Raw genomic sequence first — 23420 nt, 5'->3', positions numbered from 1 at the left:
CGCGCCTTTGGGGGGGGGGGGGGGGGGGTTCTGTCACGCCAAGCTCTTCCAATGCTTGTGTGTGCCACGCCCCCTCATTAACCGTGTGTGCTGCCCCGATTGTGATCACCTGTTTCCTGTTATTTTGGCTTGTCTTGTGTCTTCAAGTCTGTTTCCCCAGGTCTGTCATTGATGTTTGTACCTTGTGGTCCTTGTAGTTCATGCTTTCCCCGTCTTTTGAATCAAAGGCTGCCCGACTCGTGATTCCCCGCTTCCTGCTTGCTCGCTCACCAAGGTGTCCCATTATATAGAATAACTGGATGATGCGCAGGCATGCAGAGTGGAGTTTCTGCCGAATTCAATTTACAGAGCTAAAAGCCACTTACCAGACAATCAGAAAATACCATTTGTTGTTTCCAAGTAAATTGCAAAATAAATTCCTGCCCTTCCTTGAATAAAAGTCCCGTTCATTGGGTGAAGGTGGCTACATTTGATTAACTGGTGGATTGTTATGGAAATGTAGCATGAAAGCAAGATTAAAGTAACCTAAATAGCATCTGAATTGTCGTACTGATTTCAGTCAGAAGTAGTGAGGTGGTCTTGTTCTCAGAAAAGATGCAGGATGAGTCTTCAGAATTATCCTTTCTCCTGCAACTGGCCCACTGTGTCTCCAAGGCACAGTAATAATTATTTCAGTGTCCTATTTCTGTGTTGGAGATGTTCAAAACCCGAGACTTCAAGTTCCTATTCAGATCTGCACTCCACTATTCCTCTAACACTGGCTGTCCAAAAGTTTTCTTTGGACTTCTGTTGGGCTTCTGTCTGTACCAATGCATCTTAGTGACAGTGGAGTCTTGGTAGGATCAGTGAATGGTCACCATCTCTCCTTCACTCACTTCAGTTGCTACATTCTGACTCACTTGGCCTTCACAGAGCCCATGTGAGGAATGAGAGCCCGGTGTGATGTCAGGTCAACACAAGAACACTGGAGTTAAACGCAGCAGATAGCAGAGCCAGGTGGCCGCCAGCATGGTTCAGACTGAGGAGGAAGTGCCAGTAGGGACCTTCTCCGGTACCCTAAGCCCCTCCTCACTGCTGCACTGTTAGGGCCGCGATATACTTCATGCAAGGCGACGTATTCACAACACGCCTCACAAGCAACAGGACTCACACGCAACGCGAGCAATGTACTGACTTTACTTGCACGCGTAGATTACGTCTATCCACCAGGGGCAATGCCAGAAAATCGGCAAATTGGCTATTTCATTTCCGGTCTCACTTGTTTTGTATGATGTTGTGACATGAAATGAGGTACAGTCGCTGCCTCCACAGTGATTGAGTTGCACGTTTTTTAATACTGCTGCTGCATTCTTTGTATTCTAACCACTGCTCCACATCATACTCTGCTCTGCCACATATGATTTTGCTACCCCATGTTAAATGTTACAATGTATATTGTTAGATATCTCGTAGTAGTTAGTATTTTGTAATTATAGTTCATGTCCACCAGGGGGCCTAACCCTAACTCTTAACCTAACCACAAAACAATGTATACTAGTGTTATGGTGGACGATTGACATGGCACAACCTTATTGCTAATACTTAAAGTCAACTTTACATAATTAAAGCAACTATTATTAATAGTCAGGCATCTGGTCAGGTAAAGTTGGATTAGTACACGTAATAGGCCTAATCTATACCACAAGTGTGTCTGCTGGGGTGTGGCATGAGTAAATGGTGTCCTGTAGTTGTGTTCTGGGCATACAGCAGCTCTGGATATAACGGACTTTGGATATAACAGACTCTTGTGCCAGGTCCCTTGAAGTTCGTTATAATGGGATTTTAGTGTAGTTAAATATTGCGCACCTCATTACAGTATCTTTGTTACACATCTCTGCTCCCTCCCCCAACCCGGCTCGTAAGAGAGAAACAAGCTCAGGGCTGCCACTAATTCTGCGGGATGGTGAGTTGTATTTTTACACACTTTGTTTTTAGTTGTTTCTATACCGGCAAATTAGACTCCGGACTCCTCATAATATACAGTAGGTTTCTCTTGTCCTGTGCATCTCTTCATTGCTAATAAGCAGTACATATTGAACTGATAAAGGATTCAGTCTATTACAGAAGTAAAGCGGTGTACACCCATTTAGTATCCTATAACTTCACATGTAAAGTATAAATGACGACTGTTAGTTACTTGTCAGCTATGTTGATTTTTAAGACCAGCACATAAGATTAAAATAGTTCCTCCTTAAACAAACCTGGAGAAGGTCTTCACTTCCTTCGTGTTAATTTTGCATCCATAAATGACGTGTTGACTGTTTTCCTGCTGTGCACAATCGATGATGGTTCCATCCATCCATCCATCCATTCCATTCCAGCCTCTGGACATGAGGATGAATGTTCCAGTGCACCGCTTATCCTTCTGGGTCACGGGGAGTCCGGAGCCTATCCCAGAAGCAATGGGCACGAGGCAGGGAACATCCCAGGATGGGGGGCCAGCCCTTCGTGGCACACTCACACACCATTCACTCACACGGGCAATTTAGCAACTCCAATCAGCCTCAGCATGTCTTTGGACTGTGGGGGGAAACCGGAGTATCCGGAGGAAACCCCACGGCGACATGGGGGAAACATGCAAACTCCGCACACACGCGACCCAGGTGGAGACTCGAACCCCGGTCCCAGAGGTGTGAGGCAACAGTGCTAACCACTGCACCACCATGCCGCCCCTACATACATACATACACACGTAAATCATAATTCAACTTTGGAGGAATTTTTCAGCTTTTTCTACTTTTGGGGGGGGGGGTGAATAAACATTGACTTTCTCGCTGGCTTTGAATGCAGTAATTCGCTGTAACAGAAAACGCAGATCCGACTGTGCCATGAAGTCTTGTACGACAGTCCTTTACGACATGAGACCTATCAAGCAGCAACATGTCATCTTTCCGAGTGCGCATGGGTACGCATTCTTGGAACAGAATGACTTAAGACAGATCGTGCAGCACTGTCAGTACCCTTTGCGTGCTGGCTGCACAATCTGTCTTAAGTCATCTTGCTCTCGCGAGGTTTTTGTACCATGTGACATGGTGACATGTGGTGACGTTTTGCAGTGCCGGACAAAAAAAATCTAACCATAATGCATTGCATCAGGACCAGAATGCATTGCTTTAAGACAGGGCTGTAAGTGGCTGCATGAAGTTGAACGCACCCTATTTTTTTTTTTGTTGCCAATAGCAACCTATGACCACACCTAAGATTGGTGACAGAGAACATTTGGAATCAACACCGGGGGCATTTCAGATTTCAACACAGACGGTTTGATTGTTACACTCTGGCAATAGCATCAAGATAAGTGTTATTAGCCAAATAAATCATGAAAACGAGGTTTAACATTTTCTACATGAAGTGCAGGGAGATTATCAGTCAATGTGTATGATTTAGTGTTGTTTTGTGCTATAGTATAGGCTGAAACCTGTGGTTATCATCAAAAACAAAATGCGGCAGGGCTGGACTGGTAATCTGGCATACCGGGCAAATGCCCGGTGGGCCGACGCACTTGGGGGCTGGTCGATTTAATATGATTTTTTTTTTTAATTGGCCAACGACCGGCCCATAAAGCAGGGACATCGGCCCATTGGTTCATTTTCTATACTGACACTGGGCTGGCCTAATCATCTCTTAACAGGCTCCACCCCTCCCCCTCTGTTTCTTGTGTCAGATGCAGTCAGTGGCTCAGAACCAGAAATCAGTGGATTTAGGATGGAGAAGCAAAAGCGCAAGGGGGGTGCAGAGAAGTTGCGGGCCAAAAAAAAAAAAAATCTAGAGGTTGATGCCTCAACATGTGCAAAAATAACCGACATGTTTAGTGCTGTAGCTTCGGTTTCCAAGCCAACAGTAACGTTACCTGACGACACTAAACAGGTGAACATAGCACATGGAGGAGAGGTGACTAGTCATGGCGGCACCCAGGCAGAGGAGCAGGTATCTGACAGTGAAGTCAAGGAGGGACAGAGACAGAGTGAGCAGGAGGAGTGTAGTTGAAACGGTAAGCATGGTAGCTACATGATTTAACAGGGAGGGAGTGTTAAACAGGGCGGATGCAGCAGGATAGCGTGTGTGGGCCTGGCTGGGCCACGAGGAAGATGATGATTTACCTAAATTAATGAATATTATAATTAATGGTGGGCCGTTATCGGCGTTAACGTGCTGTGTTAATGCGAGACTCTTATTGCGCGATAAAAAAAATATTGCCGTTAATCTATTCACAAAGTTGGGAGCTGGGTCTTATACTATGCAAGCTATGATGAAAGAATGAAAAAGTATATCAAAGACATCGCATTCGGAAATGATCAGATTTTGTGAGAGAAAAACACAGACATAGCAGATTCGGAAGGGATTAAAATCACCAAGTATGTCTGTGAAACAAAACATTCTCTAACGACCCCCTGAAACACTAGTTACTTTTAATCATTATTTAGGTAGCACAGATATTCTGAATGTCTTTGGCAGAATTCAGATGATTAATTTCTAAATTAATCTAGATAAAAAATAATCCATGCCCACCCCTAATTATAATAAAGCAAACTAATCGTTGTCACTATTATAAAGTCTGTCATATTATCAGTCTGTTACTGCACTAGCGACTCGGTCAGCTAATGTCAAATTACACAGCATAAGCTATTTTGCATTGTTTTTGTAGCTAGGTTAGCAGAGTTAACTTATTCAATTGCAACTTCTGCTGACTATTCTAATGGTAACCCTTTAAAACACATAACGGCCGTCGACAGCCCTTCTCTAGAAAAACTTAGATGATGCTATTTGATTATTTTAATTATTCAATCATTTATCTCTGTCCTTATGTATAGTCAATTTTTGGGAATGGAACAGTAGATATGCATATCTACAGGGACCGCAACGATGGTGTACTTGTTGGTTGTGTCCGACCGATTGTGGTGGGCCGGTCTAAGCGAAAATGCCAGGGCCCTTTTTTTTGTCCCAGTCCAGCCCTGAAATGCGGTAATCGTAAGTATTAACAGGAATGTTAAATCTGCATTTGCATGATTTCAGAAACTACTGAGAGGTATGAAGAGAAAGGATGACATCACTAGTTTCTTACACACAAAGAGGAGGGATCAGGGAGGAAAAGCAGACGTAGTTGCGGATGGCGAAAGAGGAGAAGGAGCAAGAAGAAGAAGATCAAGCTGAGCCAGGGCAAGAAGATGAAACAGGTAAGCAGCAGAGGAAGTATGAATAGACATACACTCCAAAGCTGAGGTGCTAGGGAGGAGAGACTGCCTGAGTTCCCTGGATTTGATGTATTTTAACCATATATGGTACATGCAGTATTAGAGAATGTAACACCTGCAAATGTATAAAGAAACAGCTTTGATTTTGCCACCCCAACTGATTTCCATGCCACCCTCATGCCACCCTAAGAAAATTTCTCTAGATCCGCCCTTGTCGGTGAACAAGGGAATGTTACCTGGCTAACTAGCCCCAGGTAGCTTACATGCCCTCCCTTAGGCTGCTTTCCTCACACTGTTCAGTGAGTAAAAGTAGTTTCAGCATGAGGAAGAGCAGACTCATAACTTTAACCCTGCAGCTAAGATAATTGCATATTTCAGCTTAAATGTAGCTTGAATGTTTCCTGGTCAACATTAGACAGAGGAATACAAGCCAGCTAACCCCTAGTCAGTGCCCCCCCCAGCGGAGACACCGGGTTGGTCTCATAAGCTCTTGATCTGAGCTTCTCCGAAGAGATGTTGAGGCACACTGTTGAGGCTCTTCAGGTGGGCCCCAGTCAGCAGGAGACAGCAGGTCCATCCAGAGCAGACTACAGCAGCAGGGATCAGGAAGAGGAATCCTTGAGATCCTGGGGTCCCTCACACATTAACAAGCAGCACGAAATGGCACTGAATAATAAACGTTTATGTCTGACACACTTGTCCTTTTTTAATTCCAAATACTATATTGGGAAATAAAAGAATAATCTCCTCCTTTTGCATACAGAATGAAATATTGTTATTTACGTCTAAAATGGAGTAATGGAACCCCCTAATGTTGAGGTTTTAAGTAACAACTTCCATTAATATTACCTTCAGCAGACCAATTAGAACCAACTTCTATACTGGATTTATCCGTGTGTATGGAGCCACCATTTTCAGAGTTACTGTGTGTTATGTCTGCTGTACAGCCCTGATGTGGTAGCTGCTGAAATCATTCACTGGGGCGAAGCAGAAACAGCAGTGTACTCCAACACCTTAACCATGGAGCCATGCAGCTCAAAGCCACGAAGAGGAAGTTTCGCATCAAAGGAAGTTCAAAATGCCTGATCGTCATGAGAATTTCCCCACAGGGATCAATAAAGTGTTATTATTATATTTCAGGCTTACCTGGATTAAAGGGCATGTTGTTAGTGTATAGTGCTTAGAATGTTTAATTACTCTTATTTTCTTAACTTGTATAATAGATGAGCCATCATATCCTTAATGTGTATTGATATATGCAAAGGGAGGAGAAGGGAACAGACCCAAGGTGCAGAGTAAGAGCTAATGTTGAGTAAAATAGCATTAGAGAAATAAATTTAAAACAAATTCATGGTTTATGTCCATGGTTAATGTCACATTAACTTTATCCAGTCTCCTAGCAGAATATGTTGAGCAGGGTTTCAAGTGAGCTGGAAAGATCTGGAACAGGGTTCTGACACCTTCGTTTAATGAATAAATAAATCTTATTGCCAATTTCATACATGAAATTTGCAGATGACACCAAGGTGGGTGGTGTAGCAGATACTGAATTAGTGGCTCAGCAGCTACAGCGGGATCTTGATTTAATTAGTGACTGGGCCGATACCTGGCAGATGAAATTTAACGTCGATAAATGTAAGGTACTCCATCTAGGGAGCAGAAATATAAAGTACAGGTATTTCATGGGTGTCACTGAAATAAAGGTAGCTGATCATGAGAAAGACCTTGGTGTGTATGTTGATGCTTCCATGTCCCATTCTCGCCAGTGTGGGGAAGCAATAAAAAAGGCCAATAGGATGTTGGGGTATATCTCCAGGTGTGTGGAGTTTAAGTCAAGGGAGGTAATGCTAAGATTATACAATTCCTTGGTGAGACCTCACCTAGAATATTGTGTGCAGGTTTGGTCACCATATCTTAAAAAGGACATTGTGGCCTTAGAAAAGGTGCAGCGTAGGGCCACAAAAATGATTCCTGGTCTTAGAGGAATGTCATACGAGGAACGGTTACTTGAGCTAAATCTGTTCAGTCTCAAGCAAAGGAGATTGAGGGGGGACATGATCCAGGTATATTAGATTCTAACAGGTTTGGATGCTGTTCAACCAAATAGTTACTTCAGCATTAGTTTAAATACACGAACTCGTGGCCATAGGTGGAAATTAGCGGGAGAACATTTCAAGCTGGATTTAAGGAAGCACTTCTTTACGCAGCGTGTAGTCAGAGTATGGAATAGCCTTCCTGATAATGTAGTGCAAGCTGAATCCTTGGGTTCCTTTAAATCAGAGCTAGATAAGATTTTAATGACTCTGAGCTATTAGTTTAGTTCTCCCCAAGCGAGCTTGATGGGCCGAATGGCCTCCTCTCGTTTGTATAGTTCTTATGTTCTTATGTTCTTATAAAGTTCAAGAGTTTTTTTCATTTGTTGCATCCTGGCCTTCCTTCCAGTTGATGCCATAAAGATCAGTATTTCCCACACAAAGACTTTGCTTGTAGGGCTCCAGACTGGGACAATTTATTCACATTTTGAGATCATTTTTGGAGACAGTGTCACTAAATTTTATAATAAGGTACAGCAGTGCAACGTAACATTTGTTTGTTTTTGTCTGGAATACTGTTGCTTTTTTAAATACATCCAAAATATCTTATACCTGAGTGTGATATCTGAACGGTATCAAAAATTATATATCGCCTAATACTATTAAACATTTTGGTTATATATGACCCAATCCACCGGATTAAATTATACCACAAGTAAGTGTTACGCGTAGTTACAAAATTCTCTGCTGCTAGAACTAAAAGTTAGTCTTCATGTACAAACGTCTAAGAACTGTGGTTTTCGTAGGTATTACATGCTTATACCCAGATACACTATATGGACAAATGCTTTGGGACACAGGAGCCAGGCCATGTCCAACATTAATGCCTGACCTCACAAATGCTCTTCTGGATGAATGGAAAAAAAATCCCACAGACACCCTCCAAAATCTTGTGGTCAGCCTTTCAGGAACATTGGCAGCTGTTACAGCTGCAAGGGGGGGACCAACTCCACATTGATGCCTAAGGATTTCATATAATTTCCTGTAAGTATTGTGGCCAGATGTCCCAGTACTTTTGTCCATAGAGTGTAGCTGGAAGACTCAGGTTAGGCTCGGCTGATGTGCTGCATTGTCGGCTTAGTTAGCAGTGGCTTACAGGAGTTGTGCCAAGTGCGGCTTATGCACGGCAATCAGGGTGTTGGCAAAAAGTAAGAGGACCGATTCATTTATGCTACCATTGGCGCAGTTATGCTCAGGCCATGGTTGCATATCATAAGGCAACCGGTAAGGATCCATGAACTAAGTTTTCCCGTTTTACAACAACTCTGTACATAAATAAGGAGCCTACCGTCCATTTTTGTGTCAATAACATATTTATGCACATTATGATTTTTTTATGATGAGGTGTTCTCTTAGGCTCCTCAAAACTACCCAACCTATGAATCTGCTGTGGGTCCCAATTTTAATAGTTTTATTAATATATTTTTTTTAATTTGCGAATACAAAAAATGTCGTCTTTACTGCAAAAAGTCATCCCTTATGTGTAATGTAATGCTTTTTTTTTACCACTGGATGTCGACATAGACCGTGGAAAGCCGGTCAAAGTAAGTGGGACACCTAGCGGTAATTACAATATTTATTGTTAAATCAATGTAAAAAAAATAAAAAATTTAAATGTAATGATTTGTGCTTTTTTATGAATTTGGATCTCTTTAGAGCAAACATATTCAAATGGTTTGCTTTTATGACGCTCTAAGTGACTGCGCAAGCCCCTCAAAGTGCCTTATGCCTCAATTCATTTCAATGGGCTTTCCCGACATTTGGGTAATTGTTTATTCCAAAGCCTCGAAAACACTCTGAACTGTAATTTTTCATGCAAAATGCATAATTTGTTGTATAAAATATGCTGACTTCTAAAAAACAATTTATTAAAAGAAAATAAAAAGGGCATGCCATTATATATTTGGTTGCTTTTTGCCACCGTTTGACTGCTTTTCTGCTCAGTAACTGTGCCTGGTCCTTCCCTGCTGTAAAGCTATTTTAAGTGCCTCTTGCTAGCTCACCATTTGGTCACTGACAAAAGATAAAAGAAGCCGACCACCCAGACGGGCAGGCGCCCAGAGTAATTACTGCCATAGAGCTATTACGTGTACGGGGAATGCAAAGAAAGAAACTAAACTGATACAAACAAACCAGCCCATTTCAAAACAAAAACATTTCGCTGCTATTTTGCAACATTCTGGATATTTCAGAGCACAATGTTTACCTTCTGTGGAAAGAGCTAAATCCCAGATGAAAAGCAAAGTCACAAAATATTCCTGCAGGAGCGCCGAAACCCCCTCCCCCGCTGTTCCCCCCAGTTCAGGAGTGGACGCGTCTGCTCAGAAGCTGCAAGGCTTTTGGCACAGTGAGAGCGTTTGGAGAAGCTCGGGGAAAGGAGCAGTCGAGCCCAGAGGACCCCCCCCCCGCGGAAGTGAATGCGTCTTTTCCGGTGCTGCAAGGGTTTTACACGGTGCCAGCGTTTGGAGAGGCCCAGCTCGGCGAAATATTAGGTAAGTTGAATCCTAAGTCTTTAGGACCCAGAGCGTATTCACAGTGGGCTGTCTTTTCGGAGCCTGTTTTTTTCTGTTTTTATTACGAGTTTAGCTGTTTATTACTAGCTATCATTTTTTCTAGGTTTCATACCTTTAGCCCCATCCCTTCCGCATTGCCATAACTGTGGTTTCATATTTGATTAGGATTTAGTTTTTTTCATGGGCGTTGAATGCAGGCTCTGCCCTAATCTCATTAAATTTGAATACTGGGTCCTTAGGACCTATACGGAGTCAGAGGCGCCATTTTGGTCACGCAAACTTTTTTTTTCCCTTTTATTGGTGTTATACCATCCTGAGATATGCCCCGAAACACACAAAGTCAGCGCACCACAACTGAATCCCAACATGTTTAAAAAAATGCTTCTAAACCGCAAATTAAATTGTAAAGTGGGCAAGAGTATAAGCTGGCTCCATGTGAGGGACCGCGATGGCAGGCATGAGGCACACAGCTAAATTAGAAAAAAATCCTTTTTAATTTACAAAAAGAAAACAATTTAACAAAAGAAATAAACCTGGGCCCACAAAGAAAATCAACATCACACCACAGCTAACAATACAACTAAACCAACAAGCTGACTTCTCAAACAAGACACCATAAGGACTATATATACTGGTTGGCCAACCCACAAGATACAAAAGAAAAAAGTAACAATGACAAATACCACAAATAAATCAAAACAGAACAATCAACTAATACTTCAATCATAATAAACAAAATCAAATTAACTCCAAAAACATACCTAAACAATAAAATAAAACTAAATACCAAACTATTCCACCCCCAACAAACAACCAGTTGGAGTTGTCCAATTTCCTGTCTTTTAGCCCAGCTTCCATATTGGCCACCTCTTTGCCTGGAACAGCCGGGAATCCCTTCAGTACTCCACACGGTAAATCAAAAAGAAACAATTAAACTCAAGACACATTATTCCACAGTTAACTAAATGTGCGCGCTTCATCCAGCAAACTGGGTAAATGTGTTAAATAAAGAAACAAAATAATTAAATATTTAAATCATTTAATTAATTAAATATTAATTAAATCAAATATTAATTATCAATATGCTACAACTAAACAAACAAAAACCATGAAATGATACCTCCCTTCAACTTAACTGTGTGGCTGTAGAGGCAGCCATCACACACATCCCCCCTTCAGAAACCTCGCTGCAGCAGCGGGACAGATAATCTGCTGTGACGTTGTCTCGGCCCGGAACATGGACGATTGTAAACCGGAAGGGCTGCAGGGCCAGGTACCATCTTGTGATCCTCCCATTAGTGTCTTTCATACGTTCCAGCCACTGAAGAGCCTTGTGGTCGGTCTCCAACATAAATTCCCTACCCAGTAGATAATATTTAAAGGAATCCAGGGCCCATTTGATAGCCAAAGCCTCCTTCTCGATGGTGGAATAACGACACTCCCTGGGAAAAAGCTTACGGCTTATAAAAGCAACAGGATGTTGGTCCTCTGGAAGACCCTGCAAAAGCACAGCCCCAATTCCCCTGTCGGAAGCATCAGTCTGTACAATAAATGATTTATCAAAGTCTGGATTGTGAAGCACTGGGTCCTTACTCAAGGCCTGCTGGACATCACGAAATGCTGCTGTTGCTTCGGCAGTCCACTGCACCTGATTAGGAGATCTTGAGCCAGTCATATCAGTCAGTAGAGCAGCCCTAGCTGAAAAGTTGGGTATGAAACGATGGTAAAATCCAGCCATCCCCATGAAGGACCTCAGCTGCTTCCTCGTCTGTGGCAGAGGACACGCCTCAATAGCCTTGACCTTCTGAACCTGGGGCCTTACCACTCCACTACCTACAATGAACCCCAGATATTCAGTCTCCATTTTAGCAAACACGCACTTTGCAGGATTGACGGTCACGCCTGCAGAATGCAGACACTCCAGCACTCTCTGCAAGTGATCCAAATGCTCTTGCCAGGTGTTGCTGAAAATGACAATGTCATCCAAGTATGCACAAGTAAAATCTGATAGTCCATCCAATACCCGATCCATCAGCCTTTGGAAGGTTGCGGGGGCCCCATGCAAGCCAAAAGGAAGAACCGTAAATTGGTAAAGACCCCATGGGGTCCTAAATGCTGTTAACTCCCGAGACCGCTTGGTCAAGGGTACTTGCCAATAACCTTTACACAAATCCATTGTGGTCAAATACTTTGCCTTACCTAAACGGTCAATCAACTCATCAATCCGTGGAGTTGGATATGAATCAAACTTTGAAACAGAGTTAAGATACCGGAAGTCAATACAAAATCTAATTGTTCCATCCTTCTTGGGAACCAAGACCACCGGATTACACCACTCACTCCTTGAAGCTTCAATAATCCCCCTTGCCTGCATAAAATCCACTTCCTCCTTTAGAGCTCCAAGAAGACGTTCTGGTATCCTATAACTCCTACGCTTTACCGCTGCATCAATTTTCAAACAAATATCATGCACCACCAAATGTGTACGACCCGGATGCTCCTCAAATACCTCCGGATTAAGTAAGGATTTCACCTGCATCTGTTGCTGTTCGGTGAGATGGCCCAGATCCACTTCAGGGGTCGAGGGTAGAGGCAAGTACTCATCTACCTCTTCCTCTTCTTCCACACTCCTGATCAGCAACACCTTACTCCCTTCTTCAGGTCCTGGCACCCACTCTTTCAAAAGGTTCACATGAAGCACTCTACTGGACCGATGGTGCCCTGGAGTGGCAACCTGATAAGTAGTAGATCCCAACTTCCTCTGCACCTCAAAGGGACCTTGCCATTTTGCCAACAATTTGCTTTCAGTAGTAGGCAACATCACCAAAACCTTCTGCCCGGGGGCAAAGCTCCTCTGCCGAGCTGATCGATCGTACCAAACCCTCTGACGATGTTGCGCATCTGCCATATGCATTTGAGCCAGCTCACTCATATCTTTCAGTTTCTCTCTCATCTGTACCACATACGAAATAACATTAACAGACTTGGTCTTCCCCTGGTCCTCTTCCCAAGTTTGTCTCAACAAGGAGAGCGGCCCTCTAACCTCATGCCCATAAAGCAACTCGAAGGGGGAAAACCCTGTAGAGGCCTGTGGTACTTCCCTGTACGCAAAGAGCAAATAGGGGAGCCATTGGTCCCAGTCTGAACCCGTATCATTTACAAATCGCCGGAGCATCTGCTTAAGAGTTTGATTAAACCGTTCCGTCAACCCATCTGTCTGTGGATGGTAAGGTGTAGTCCGCATGCTTTTAATACCAAGTAGCTTGTATACCTGTTGAAGCAGTGATGACATAAAATTAGTTCCCTGGTCTGTTAAAATCTCCAAAGGAAACCCAACCCTTGAAAATAATTGCACCAAGGAAAATGCCACAGCCTTTGCCTTAACAGACTTTAAGGGGAAAACTTCAGGGTATTTTGTTGCATAGTCTGTAACAACCAACATATACCGATTACCCATTTTGCTCCTCTCCACTGGACCAACAACATCCATACCCAATCGCTCAAATGGAGTAGCAATGATAGGCAAAGGCTGAAGTGGAGCTTTAGAAGGGCCTTTGGCTGATGTCAACTGACACTGAGGGCAGCTTCTACAGAATTTAGCCACATCAGACTGCAAGCCAGGCCAATAGAAATGCCGTTTAATACGAGCTGTAGTCTTGTGTCTCCCCAGATGACCAGCCCAAGGAATGGAATGACCCAAGGTAAGTACAAGTTGCCGAACCATATTAGGGACCATCAACTGTACTACTGACCCCTGCCGTCGATACAACACACCTTTCTGCAGGAAATACTTTTCCCTTCTGTCCACCAGCCTCAGTTCTTGCCTCCCCCTCCCTTACCCCCGGGAAAAAGGGAGCCAAACTTGAATCGTTGTGCTGCATTTCCACCATGTTAACCGGGATCTCATAACCCAAGAGCATGTCAGGAGCTACACCCTCTGGCGGATTCACAACAGTATGCTGAAATTTCTCACGCCGCCTTTGGGTCCGTGGCTTCCTAGACTTCCCAGGCCGCGTCTCCAGGTCAACACCAAAAAAAGGCAGTCCACTGAGGGTTGAAGGAGGTTCTTCTACCCGTTTACCTCGGGCCCGGGTAACCACAATATTACAGTTCTGGATTGGAGATAACAGGTCAAAAAGGACTGGCATATCCCGGCCCAAGACCACTGGAAACGGCAAACGATCAGCAACGCCAACCGTTAATAAATAGACTTGACCACCGACCTCAATGTAAACATCCGCTGTAGGGTAAAACTTCTCGTCCCCATGTATACAGCAAATGGGAAGAGTCTCCAGTAAACTGATTGCATTGGTGGGTACAAACTGTCTCTGAACCAGGGTCTGGTCACTACCTGAATCAATTAAAGCTTTAAGAGGTCTCCCGTTTATTTTAACAGACCTGGTTTGATGTGCACCCAACATGGGTTTTACTTCCGAACATGGCACCAAACACATTTGGGTGAGCTTAGCTGGATTCCTAGGGCACCTAGACTTGATATGACCATCTTGTCCACACAGATAACACACAGGTATTTTACCTTGCTTTGATGCTGACTGATTCTCTCTCATAAGGAGCTTACTCCCCCCCGATGTTGGATTTTGAGGGTACTGAGCGGGTGTTTGCCTATGGGAGACTCTGGCAGTTTTCCATGCTGCATAACTCCATGGTTCCCCCTTCCTGCGAGCAGCTACAAACACATCAGCCAGATTGGCCGCCTCAGCAGCAGATACTGGATCATGTTCCCTAATCCAGACCTGCAATTCTGGAGACAACATCCTGAGATACTGTTCCAGAATAATTACTTCCCCAATCTCACAGACTGTCTTACCATGGGGCTGAGTCCATTTGTTATACAGCTCCTTCAGCCTCACATACAACTCTTTAGGGGTTTCTCCACGTCCAACTTCTGAAGAGCGAAACCTCTGTCTGTAAGCCTCAGGGTTGATGTCATATTTCCTTAAAATTGCTGCTTTTACACAATCATAATCATTAGACTCATCCAAATCCATCTGAACATACGCACTCCTGGCCTTACCAGTTAACAGGGGGAGGAGGCGAAAAACCCAGTCCAGCTTGGGCCACCGGCATGCTGCAGCAATTCTTTCAAATGTTAACAAAAAATGCTCCACATCATCGTCATCCATTAACTTTTCCAATTTAGGGTCACTAAAGGAGCGGGGCTGCCCCGTGAAAGTACTGACTCGCTCACGGCCTGGTACAAGCATACCTGGGGCTTGTGGGGGTGGGTAGAGTCCCTCAGAAACCTCCTGTGACTCTGGTCCTGTCACCAATAGCTCTGGAACAGAAGTGCGAGCCTGCACCTCCAGCTGCAAAAGTTGAAATTGATGTTGTAAAGCTTTAAAGCGCTGCTCCTGTCGTGCCGCTTCTTCACTCATCCGTGCTTCTCGTGCCTCTTGCTGCCCCATAAATGCCCGAAAGATTGCTGGCAGTTCTGCTAAGGACTGTTCTCCCATGGTTTCCCCGTCGGTGCCTATAGGGCCTTCAGAGGCTCCAGCTTCTTCTACCTCAGCCCCAGCAGTCTGGGCCTCTAGCCCAGCCTGTATCTCTGTCCCAGCCCAGCTCACTTTCAATCCTTTACCTCCACGGAGCATCATTCAAAAACTTAACCAAAAAACTGTGTCCTCTACCCAACGATCCCACCGCTGCCACCATATGTGAGGGACCGCGATGGCAGGCATGAGGCACACAGCTAAATTAGAAAAAAATCCTTTTTAATTTACAAAAAGAAAACAATTTAACAAAAGAAATAAACCTGGGCCCACAAAGAAAATCAACTTATCACACCACAGCTAACAATACAACTAAACCAACAAGCTGACTTCTCAAACAAGACACCATAAGGACTATATATACTGGTTGGCCAACCCACAAGATACAAAAGAAAAAAGTAACAATGACAAATACCACAAATAAATCAAAACAGAACAATCAACTAATACTTCAATCATAATAAACAAAATCAAATTAACTCCAAAAACATACCTAAACAATAAAATAAAACTAAATACCAAACTATTCCACCCCCAACAAACAACCAGTTGGAGTTGTCCAATTTCCTGTCTTTTAGCCCAGCTTCCATATTGGCCACCTCTTTGCCTGGAACAGCCGGGAATCCCTTCAGTACTCCGCACGGTAAATCAAAAAGAAACACAATTAAACTCAAGACACATTATTCCACAGTTAACTAAATGTGCGCGCTTCATCCAGCAAACTGGGTAAATGTGTTAAATAAAGAAACAAAATAATTAAATATTTAAATCATTTAATTAATTAAATATTAATTAAATCAAATATTAATTATCAATATGCTACAACTAAACAAACAAAAACCATGAAATGATACCTCCCTTCAACTTAACTGTGTGGCTGTAGAGGCAGCCATCACACTCCAATTTAGAATAGCTTTCTGTTTTTCAAATATTATGTATAAAATAATAAATTATGACAATTTTTATTAACATATTAAGATGTTTTATTACATTTATGATATTTACACTGTAAAAATATCCATGCTCTTACAAGACAAAGTACTGTATTTCAATTATACTAAGTGTCCATATTATTGCAAATACAGGACTGTTATTTTCCCCAACTTCGCATGCATTCTGGGTATTGCAAAAGCTGTTGGAGATCACGAGCCTGAAGACATTTTACGGCTTTACTGTGACAGTCTCCAAACCTGCTATCAGAAAGAGCATCACCTCTGGGGTAACATGTGTTTCTGTAGATTTATTCATATTATTAGTTGGTCATTAGATAATTATGGTGAACTCTGTTGTTCAATGTATAAAATTTAACTGTTAACCCTGCTGAAAAAAAAACAACAAAGACCAGCATAGCTGGTAACCAGCATGACCAGCATAATGCATGTGATTATACCAGCATATATTGTATTTTAGTGCCGGGTGACCAGCATCATTAATGAAATATTGCTGGTGGAACAGCTTCAGTTGCAAGTGTGGAAAGAAAATTGGACATTGGTAGACCCGGGAGGGGAGGCATATTGGGTCTGTTATGTCTTAGGCAAGAAGAGATTGTTTTGAATACTGCGCGACCTCGCTTCATGATAGCTGTCTGCAGTTAGTTCCACAGACACTGAAGAGAGATCAGACCTTAGAGAGACAGACAGTGGAGTACGGGGGGAACTGCCTGCGGAAGGTATTCGAAGCTACCCCAACTGGTGCACATAGAGTTGTAGTTATAAAGTAGTCGCAGTAGGCCTTATGCAATATGTTATGGGTAGTACAAATATATTATTATGTTAATCCTATTAAATGTTAACCATGTATTTACAGTGATTCAAAGACAATATGTCAATACCAATCTTGAATCAAAGGTCAACCAAATATTCACAGTGATTCAAAGTCAATATAATCAATATCTATATTCTTATCTCAGGTAGCCTAGCAGTCAAGACATGCTCTGGTAAACTGATCAAAATGGGTAGGTTTTACCTTGCTGCCAATGTGAACCTTTAGAACTTGGTTTGTTAGTGTTTTGTGACCAATCAGGACTTAGAAGTCCTTACAGGGAATTGGTTATTATAGTCTATCAACTGGTTGCTCTTTGTTCTCGGGGTACCTGGTGCTAGAGTGTGACGGGAGCACTTTGCTGGATTGCTTGAATAAAAGAGAACTCTCTCACCAACTGAGAGGTCTGGGCCCATATTCACAAAGCTTCTTAAGCCTAAAAGTTGCTCCTAGTGATGAAATTCTAAGAAAAATCTTAGAATTATGGCATTTTCCTAGAATTTCCCCTTAAATTTAGGATTAAATCTTAGTAACGATAAAAATGATTCACAAAACATATTAGCCCTAAAAACAGCTTCTAAGGTAAAATTTGTTAAGAGTAGAGAGGAGGACTTTTAAGAGGCTTAAGAGTTTCTATAGCAGAGGACAAAATGACGGACAGAAGAAATATTCTCCAAACACTGAATGATCATGAGTTAATTAAACGCTACAGATTGGATCATGATGGGATAATGTTTGTGGTCGAACTTATTAGAGATGCGCTCACATCTCCCACTCAACGTAGTAATGCCATAACGCCAGAAATGAAAGTGATTACAACACTGAGGTATTTGGCAACTGGAAAAATGCAACAGTGCAGTAGTGATGACTTGTGTCTGTCACAACCTTCCATCAGCAGAGTGATCACACAAACTATTGAAGCGCTTTCACAGTCTCATATAGTGAAACAGTTCATTTCATTTCCACTGGACGTTCGCACTCTGCAGGCTCACAAAAGGGCATTCATGGACATAGCGGGGTTTCCCGGTGTTGACGGTGTAATTGATGGGACACACATCTGCATAATCACACCATCGGAAAATGAAGATGTTTTTGTCAACAGAAAGAGGTTCCACAGCATCAACACGCAACTTGTTTTCAGTGCAGATTACAAGATTTTAGACATTGTTGCAAAGTGGCCAGGCTCAACACATGATGCCAGGATACTGTCCGAGAGTGGCCTGAAACAGCTTTTTGAAGGACATTATGTGCCAGTTAACTGTCATTTGTTAGGGGACAGTGGCTATCCATGCAAACCATGGCTCCTCACACCGTACCTCCGCCCAGACCCAGGACCACAGCTAAACTACAACAGGTACTAAACAGTAGACTAACAGTGAATCATTGTGCATGAAAATAAAGTGTAGTTACAAATGTGCTCGAATATACCACAAACAAGAGAAGGCTCTTTAATCAAACATATCCACATTATTGTTGAGTACATTAGGCCACCTTAACTTATATCTTTTGATATTTTCTCTTTTAGAGCCCACAAGAAAACACGTTCAGTAGTTGAGCGGGGTATTGGCCAGCTGAAGAGGAGGTTTCATGTGTTGCATGGAGAAGTGCGCCTGTCACCAGCTAAGGTCTGCAAAGTCATTACAGCCTGTGCAGTGCTTCACAACATCTGCAAAGTACGACAAATCCCCGAACCTCTCGAAAGCAGCCATGGTAACAGTGATGAAGGTGATTGTAATGAATATGATGAAGACATTCAGTTTACCCAGGGGAGAGACATGTCCCAGAGTGGGCTTCGTCACAGAGCTCAATTTACAAATTTGCATTTTAGGTAAGTGACAGTAACTGCTCTCTGTAGCCCATTGAACAATTATTCCATACAACTATAGTTGAACACAAATGCTGTTATAAAGACCACATGACCATGATACACTTTTTATTTTTCATTCTTTTTACATTTTAGCAGCTCAATTTTTAGCTTATAATACTCCTCCTGTAAACAGAGAACTTTTTTGTGCTGTGTGAGAGTATCAATTTCGATCTCCAATTTTCTTTCCAGCAGGGATGGTGTTGAGGTGGCTGCAGCAGGCTGGTTTATCTGATACACTGGCCGAGGGTCACACATCTGCGACGTTGACGGTCGCGGTTCCTCTGATGGTTCCATGCTGCAAAAAATGCAGAAAACAATTCTTTTGTTTATTGTTTTGTTTGTTGTTCACATGCGAGTGCACAAAAGATGGCACATTGTCTATATATTAAACAGCACTTGTTCTTGACAAATAAAATTTGACTTGAATTTGAAATGTCACATACACAGTCATACACTGTACGATATGCAGTGAAATGGTTATACGACCGCCCGTGACCTTAAAAATAAAAGCTTATTAATAGGAAATAAATATGAATAAAAAGAAATACAACAGAAAATACATTTAGCTAGGATAAAAATATTCTGTACAATATAGAGAATATTGAAATTTTAGTATAAATAAAAAGTAAAAATATCTATTTATTTGCCTATTGTACACTTTAAAAATTTCGTCCTACCTTTGTTGTATTCCCATTAGCTGGATCATTGAGCTGTCTGTGCCTTCCTTCAGCCCAGTGACAGATATTTCTGAGTGTCCAAGTACATTAAATACAGTTTCCGCTACCTGAGACAGTTGTTTAGCGGGTGGTCCTCCACCTAAAAACACAGTAGCTTAGGTGTACAGTCCTGTAGGCATATTCAATCAAACCAGATATAGTAACAAACTGCAATAATCACTCACCTGTGCTTGAAGAATCCCGTTTGTGTGCTGCAATCTCCCTCCTGGCTTGAGACGGCAACACATACCACCGCTTTTCACATTCCTCACTGGTGCGCACAACCAGAGGGAAAGAGGAGTTTATCTGCTGAGATATTTTCTCCCAGGTCTGCCTCTTTCCTTGAGCTGTGACACTGGAGCCAAATTTACCTTTTAAAATTGCTTTCTTTTCTTCAACTAACTGAGCTAAAAGTAAACACTGCTCTTCTGTCCAATTTGGTTTTCGTGGTCTTTTACTTCCTTCCATCTCTCTTGGATTGTTGGCTACATACCATCCAAAAGTGCATCTTGAATAGACTGGCCTGCAATCATGTACATTGGTAAAAGCTGAGCCATTTTGCTCCAATCAATCTGAAATGGATTACAAGTAATAAAATCAGTATGGTAAATAAATGTAAGAACCTAATTATAGTAACTGCTGCGTGGAAATTGGTTGCTTTAAAAGTAGACACATTTTCAACATTTGACTATTTTAATTACCTTTAATATATTTTGCCTATAACAGAAACTTTGCATAAAGTATCCTGTAGTCATGATTATACAATTTCTTTATATACAAACATTATGATTTCACTGTCTATTCTATTATCATATATTCTATTTTTACCAAAAGTCCATTTTATGACCTTTACAGATTTTTTTTTTGTTATCAACCAATCACAGTCCTTGAATTGCTGCATCATCCCTAGCAACGGAGTCGACCACACCTCCTCACTAAGATAAAGGTTTTTGTACTTTCCTTACTCAGAGTTGCTCTAAGACGTTTTCTAAATCACTTTTAGTCTAAGACTCCCAGCTAGGACGCTTTAGGCTAAGATATGAGCTATCTGAGAGCATTCTAAGAAGCTTTGTGAATACGGGCCCTGGAGTTTAATTCTAAGCGGCTCAACTAGAGTAATCAGAGAGGTTGGTTGATTCATAATTTTCTTACCACACAAGCAGACCAGAATTAACTATTATAGACCAGCATGTAAACAGTTGAATAGGACAGTTGTCTCAGGGTTGCCAACTCTCCCGCATATGGAATTACACACAGTCAGACCCTCACGCTCAAGCAAGAAGTGCTACTGCAAATCTATATTATTCTGTTATAAACCAAAAGTTAGATACATTAAAAGCATTGGAGTACAGACTATTTAGGTACTGTAATAAATCTATTAAAGACATGTAAAGGTGTGTGCAGACGTCTCAAATTGAAAATCTGCGCAACATTTAAGGTGGACCGGAAAATCCGAATAAGACGCTGCGAATAATAAATAAGACTGGTGTGTGAGTGTGCCCTGCGATGGGCTGGCCCCCCATCCTGGGTTGTTCCCTGCCTCGTGCCCATTGCTTCCGGGATAGGCTCCGAACTACACGTGACCCAGAAGGATAAGCGGTTTGGAAAATGGATGGATGGATGGAATAATAAATATGACTGGAGTGTGAGTGTACCCTGCGATGGGCTGCCCCCCCATCCTGGGTTGTTCCCTGCCTCGTGCCCATTGCTTACGGGATAGGCTCCGGACTCCCCGCGACCCAGAAGGATAAGCGGGTGGATGGATGGAATAATAAATAAGTTACGTGTGATCCCGCTGCAAATAATAATACGTAATACGTTATTTACATGAATGCGCACACATCCGGAGTGCAGAAAAGGTGAAAGCGTAAGAGCAGGATCCGATGAATGCGGTAGGCAGGGGTCTTAAGTCCCACGCATTAACAGTGAGACACGCGTTTCTCCCATAATGTAATCTATCTTAAAGGTTTTGATGAAACTTGAGAGCCTTGAATAAAATAAGGCAACAATTTGCACCCACTTTTTTGGGAGTAAACATAACTGTTTATTGGAGTAAACTGTTTTTTTGTGAAATACACCCAATTTAAACAAAATATTTTAAATATTTAACTGTAAAATCTGGAATTCTATACTGTACTGTTCGCCATACTACCTTTACCAGCATGCTGTGCAGTTTGTACATTCCCACCATTAACGAAGTTTTTTTTTCATCTTGGACGGACCAATTACAGTGGAGAAATCCACTTAGCCCGCGAAATCGCGGCGGCAATGAGTCAGTTTCTGGAGTGAGGATGTTCTTTTTGGCGGAGATAACGGGTGTGTCGGCAAAGACTTATTTTGTTTGTTTGTTAATATAATCGTGGTTTGCGGTTGGAGTTGTGTACAGCTGGCAAAGTCAGAAATTACCAGAAGGATAATGCTAGCTGACCGGGAGGAGCCAACCGCGGTTAAACTGATTCATCTTGCCGCCGGTGAAGAAATTAATTCAAACTCGTAGTCCGGTGTTGGACCCACCAGAGACACTGGATCTAAGACGGGGAGACGGATCCCTCATCGTGCTGCTGTGTGCCATGTGATCGGCTGTAACCAACCTCGCCATAGGATGTTCCCTATCTACTCATTGGAGGTAGTGGCAGGACACCCGCTCAACCTGTTACAGGCTCCGTGACTGAGAGAAACCATTTGTGAGTAACCTACACCTATACTGATACGTATACGCTACTGCGTGCTTAGTGAACGTTTATCTGGAGGATTAAGGGTCATGTCCACCAGGGGGCATGCTTAGCTACTTCATTTCCAGTGTCACTTTTTTATTTTAATTTTCAGTAAATTATATAACAAACAAGAGTACACACTACAGACCAAGGAGATTAAGTGAAGGTAGAGAGAACAAGAAACAAAATAAAACAAAAAGTTGTCATTACAATACGGCCGGTACATCAGCAGAAGGTTACGTAAACAGATTCAACAGACTGAACATAGAGTATGTCCGGATAGCTTTTCTGTTTTTACACTTTGATATAGTTTGAAGATAAATATTTACCTCTACTTTAAATTACTCAAATACAAGGTGTTTCCTCGGTCTCACTTGTTTGTATGAGGTCGTGGCATGAAATGGGCGAACGTTGTTGCACTACATAAGATTTAGGATTTAAGACGTTTTTGTATTCATCGGTAGGCAAGGTTCTTAATATTTGTGATTTGTTTTTAATCGCAATTTATACATTGTATAATGGCAACTGCAGGACTGTTTCCCGAGTAGTCAGTTACTGCGTCAATCTTTTCACTGTAAAAAACAAAAAGTTAAGACAACTTAAAATTTAAAGGCAACTTAGTGCACAAAATTTTGGAGTTTTTTAAGTTTTGAAGAAAAACCTGAGCTTGTGTTATGCTGTTATGCTACTGTTATGCTGAGCAATTATTTTTCGTTCAGATCATTTCTTTCATATCCATAAAAACTTAGTTGTACATACAATTGCTAACAACAAAAGTTGTTCCAACCTTTTGTATTTCCGTAAGATTTATCTTTCATATGTGTAAAGACTTTAAAATTTGAGTTTAGTATGCTACGGCTTCACCCATTGCAGTGCCCAGGGGTACAAAAGCAGTGCCCAGACATGTGCTGGGTTGGTCTTGAATAGGCAATCTTTTGGTCAGAAATGACACTGCCAAAACTCTGTAAACAGTGTTTTTGTGTTAGCACCTTATTCATTCATTCATTCATTATAG

The 23420-nt window shown here is 42.1% G+C and overlaps 3 protein-coding genes and 1 long non-coding RNA gene across 7 annotated transcripts in view; 2 read left to right on the top strand and 2 right to left on the bottom strand.

The window, feature by feature from the left end:
* Positions 1-9766: 9766 nt before the first annotated feature.
* LOC125720919 (putative nuclease HARBI1) lies at positions 9767-19365 on the top strand. Of its 3 annotated transcripts, XM_048996841.1 has the most exons (4): positions 9767-9816; positions 18095-18462; positions 18634-18936; positions 19165-19365. In XM_048996841.1, exons 2-4 carry the CDS (start codon positions 18113-18115, stop codon positions 19205-19207), a joined length of 696 nt encoding a protein of 231 aa, XP_048852798.1. In that variant the 5' UTR covers positions 9767-9816; positions 18095-18112; the 3' UTR covers positions 19208-19365. The 3 variants fall into 3 exon arrangements, with proteins under 3 accessions (XP_048852798.1, XP_048852797.1, XP_048852796.1); XM_048996840.1 differs by lacking the exon at positions 9767-9816 and having other exon boundaries at positions 16251-18462; positions 19168-19365; XM_048996839.1 differs by lacking the exon at positions 9767-9816 and having other exon boundaries at positions 16251-18462.
* On the bottom strand, positions 13176-15452 carry LOC125720913 (uncharacterized). Its single transcript, XM_048996825.1, has 2 exons — positions 14666-15452; positions 13176-14524 (listed from the first exon to the last, which is right to left on the bottom strand). The coding sequence occupies exons 1-2, from the start codon at positions 15450-15452 to the stop codon at positions 13563-13565; spliced, it is 1749 nt and encodes a 582-aa protein (XP_048852782.1). The 3' UTR covers positions 13176-13562.
* LOC125720942 (uncharacterized) lies at positions 19253-20258 on the bottom strand. Its single transcript, XR_007385625.1, has 3 exons — positions 19877-20258; positions 19653-19791; positions 19253-19270 (listed from the first exon to the last, which is right to left on the bottom strand). It is a non-coding gene; the product is annotated as an uncharacterized LOC125720942 (long non-coding RNA).
* Positions 20259-21965: 1707 nt separating this feature from the next.
* Positions 21966-23420, top strand: part of LOC125720922 (mitochondrial pyruvate carrier 1-like) — a 304295-nt gene continuing 302840 nt past the window's right edge. Inside the window, exon 1 of one of the 2 annotated variants that reach the window (XR_007385599.1) lies at positions 21966-22375. The gene's annotated coding sequence lies outside the window, so the exon portion shown is untranslated. The other variant, XR_007385600.1, reaches the window with a different exon arrangement.

The sequence above is a fragment of the Brienomyrus brachyistius genome, unplaced genomic scaffold, assembly GCF_023856365.1.
Source record: "Brienomyrus brachyistius isolate T26 unplaced genomic scaffold, BBRACH_0.4 scaffold27, whole genome shotgun sequence".
Taxonomy (NCBI): Eukaryota; Metazoa; Chordata; class Actinopteri; order Osteoglossiformes; family Mormyridae; genus Brienomyrus; species Brienomyrus brachyistius.
The sequence above is the reverse complement of the archived record's forward strand: the minus strand, read 5'-3'. Positions and strand labels throughout refer to the sequence as shown.

What these genes read in the sequence shown, in the direction of transcription:
- LOC125720913 (XM_048996825.1), bottom strand. Translation starts at nt 15,452, where the DNA reads ATGATGCTCCGTGGAGGTAAAGGATTGAAAGTGAGCTGGGCTGGGACA. An exon ending in CAAATGGACTCAGCCCCATG is followed by an intron (nt 14,525 to 14,665) that starts GTAAGACAGTCT and finishes ATGTGTTTGTAG; the next exon opens with CTGCTCGCAGGAAGGGGGAA.
- LOC125720919 (XM_048996839.1), top strand. Translation starts at nt 17,759, where the DNA reads ATGACGGACAGAAGAAATATTCTCCAAACACTGAATGATCATGAGTTA. An exon ending in CCACAGCTAAACTACAACAG is followed by an intron (nt 18,463 to 18,633) that starts GTACTAAACAGT and finishes TTTCTCTTTTAG; the next exon opens with AGCCCACAAGAAAACACGTT. An exon ending in TTTACAAATTTGCATTTTAG is followed by an intron (nt 18,937 to 19,164) that starts GTAAGTGACAGT and finishes TTTTCTTTCCAG; the next exon opens with CAGGGATGGTGTTGAGGTGG.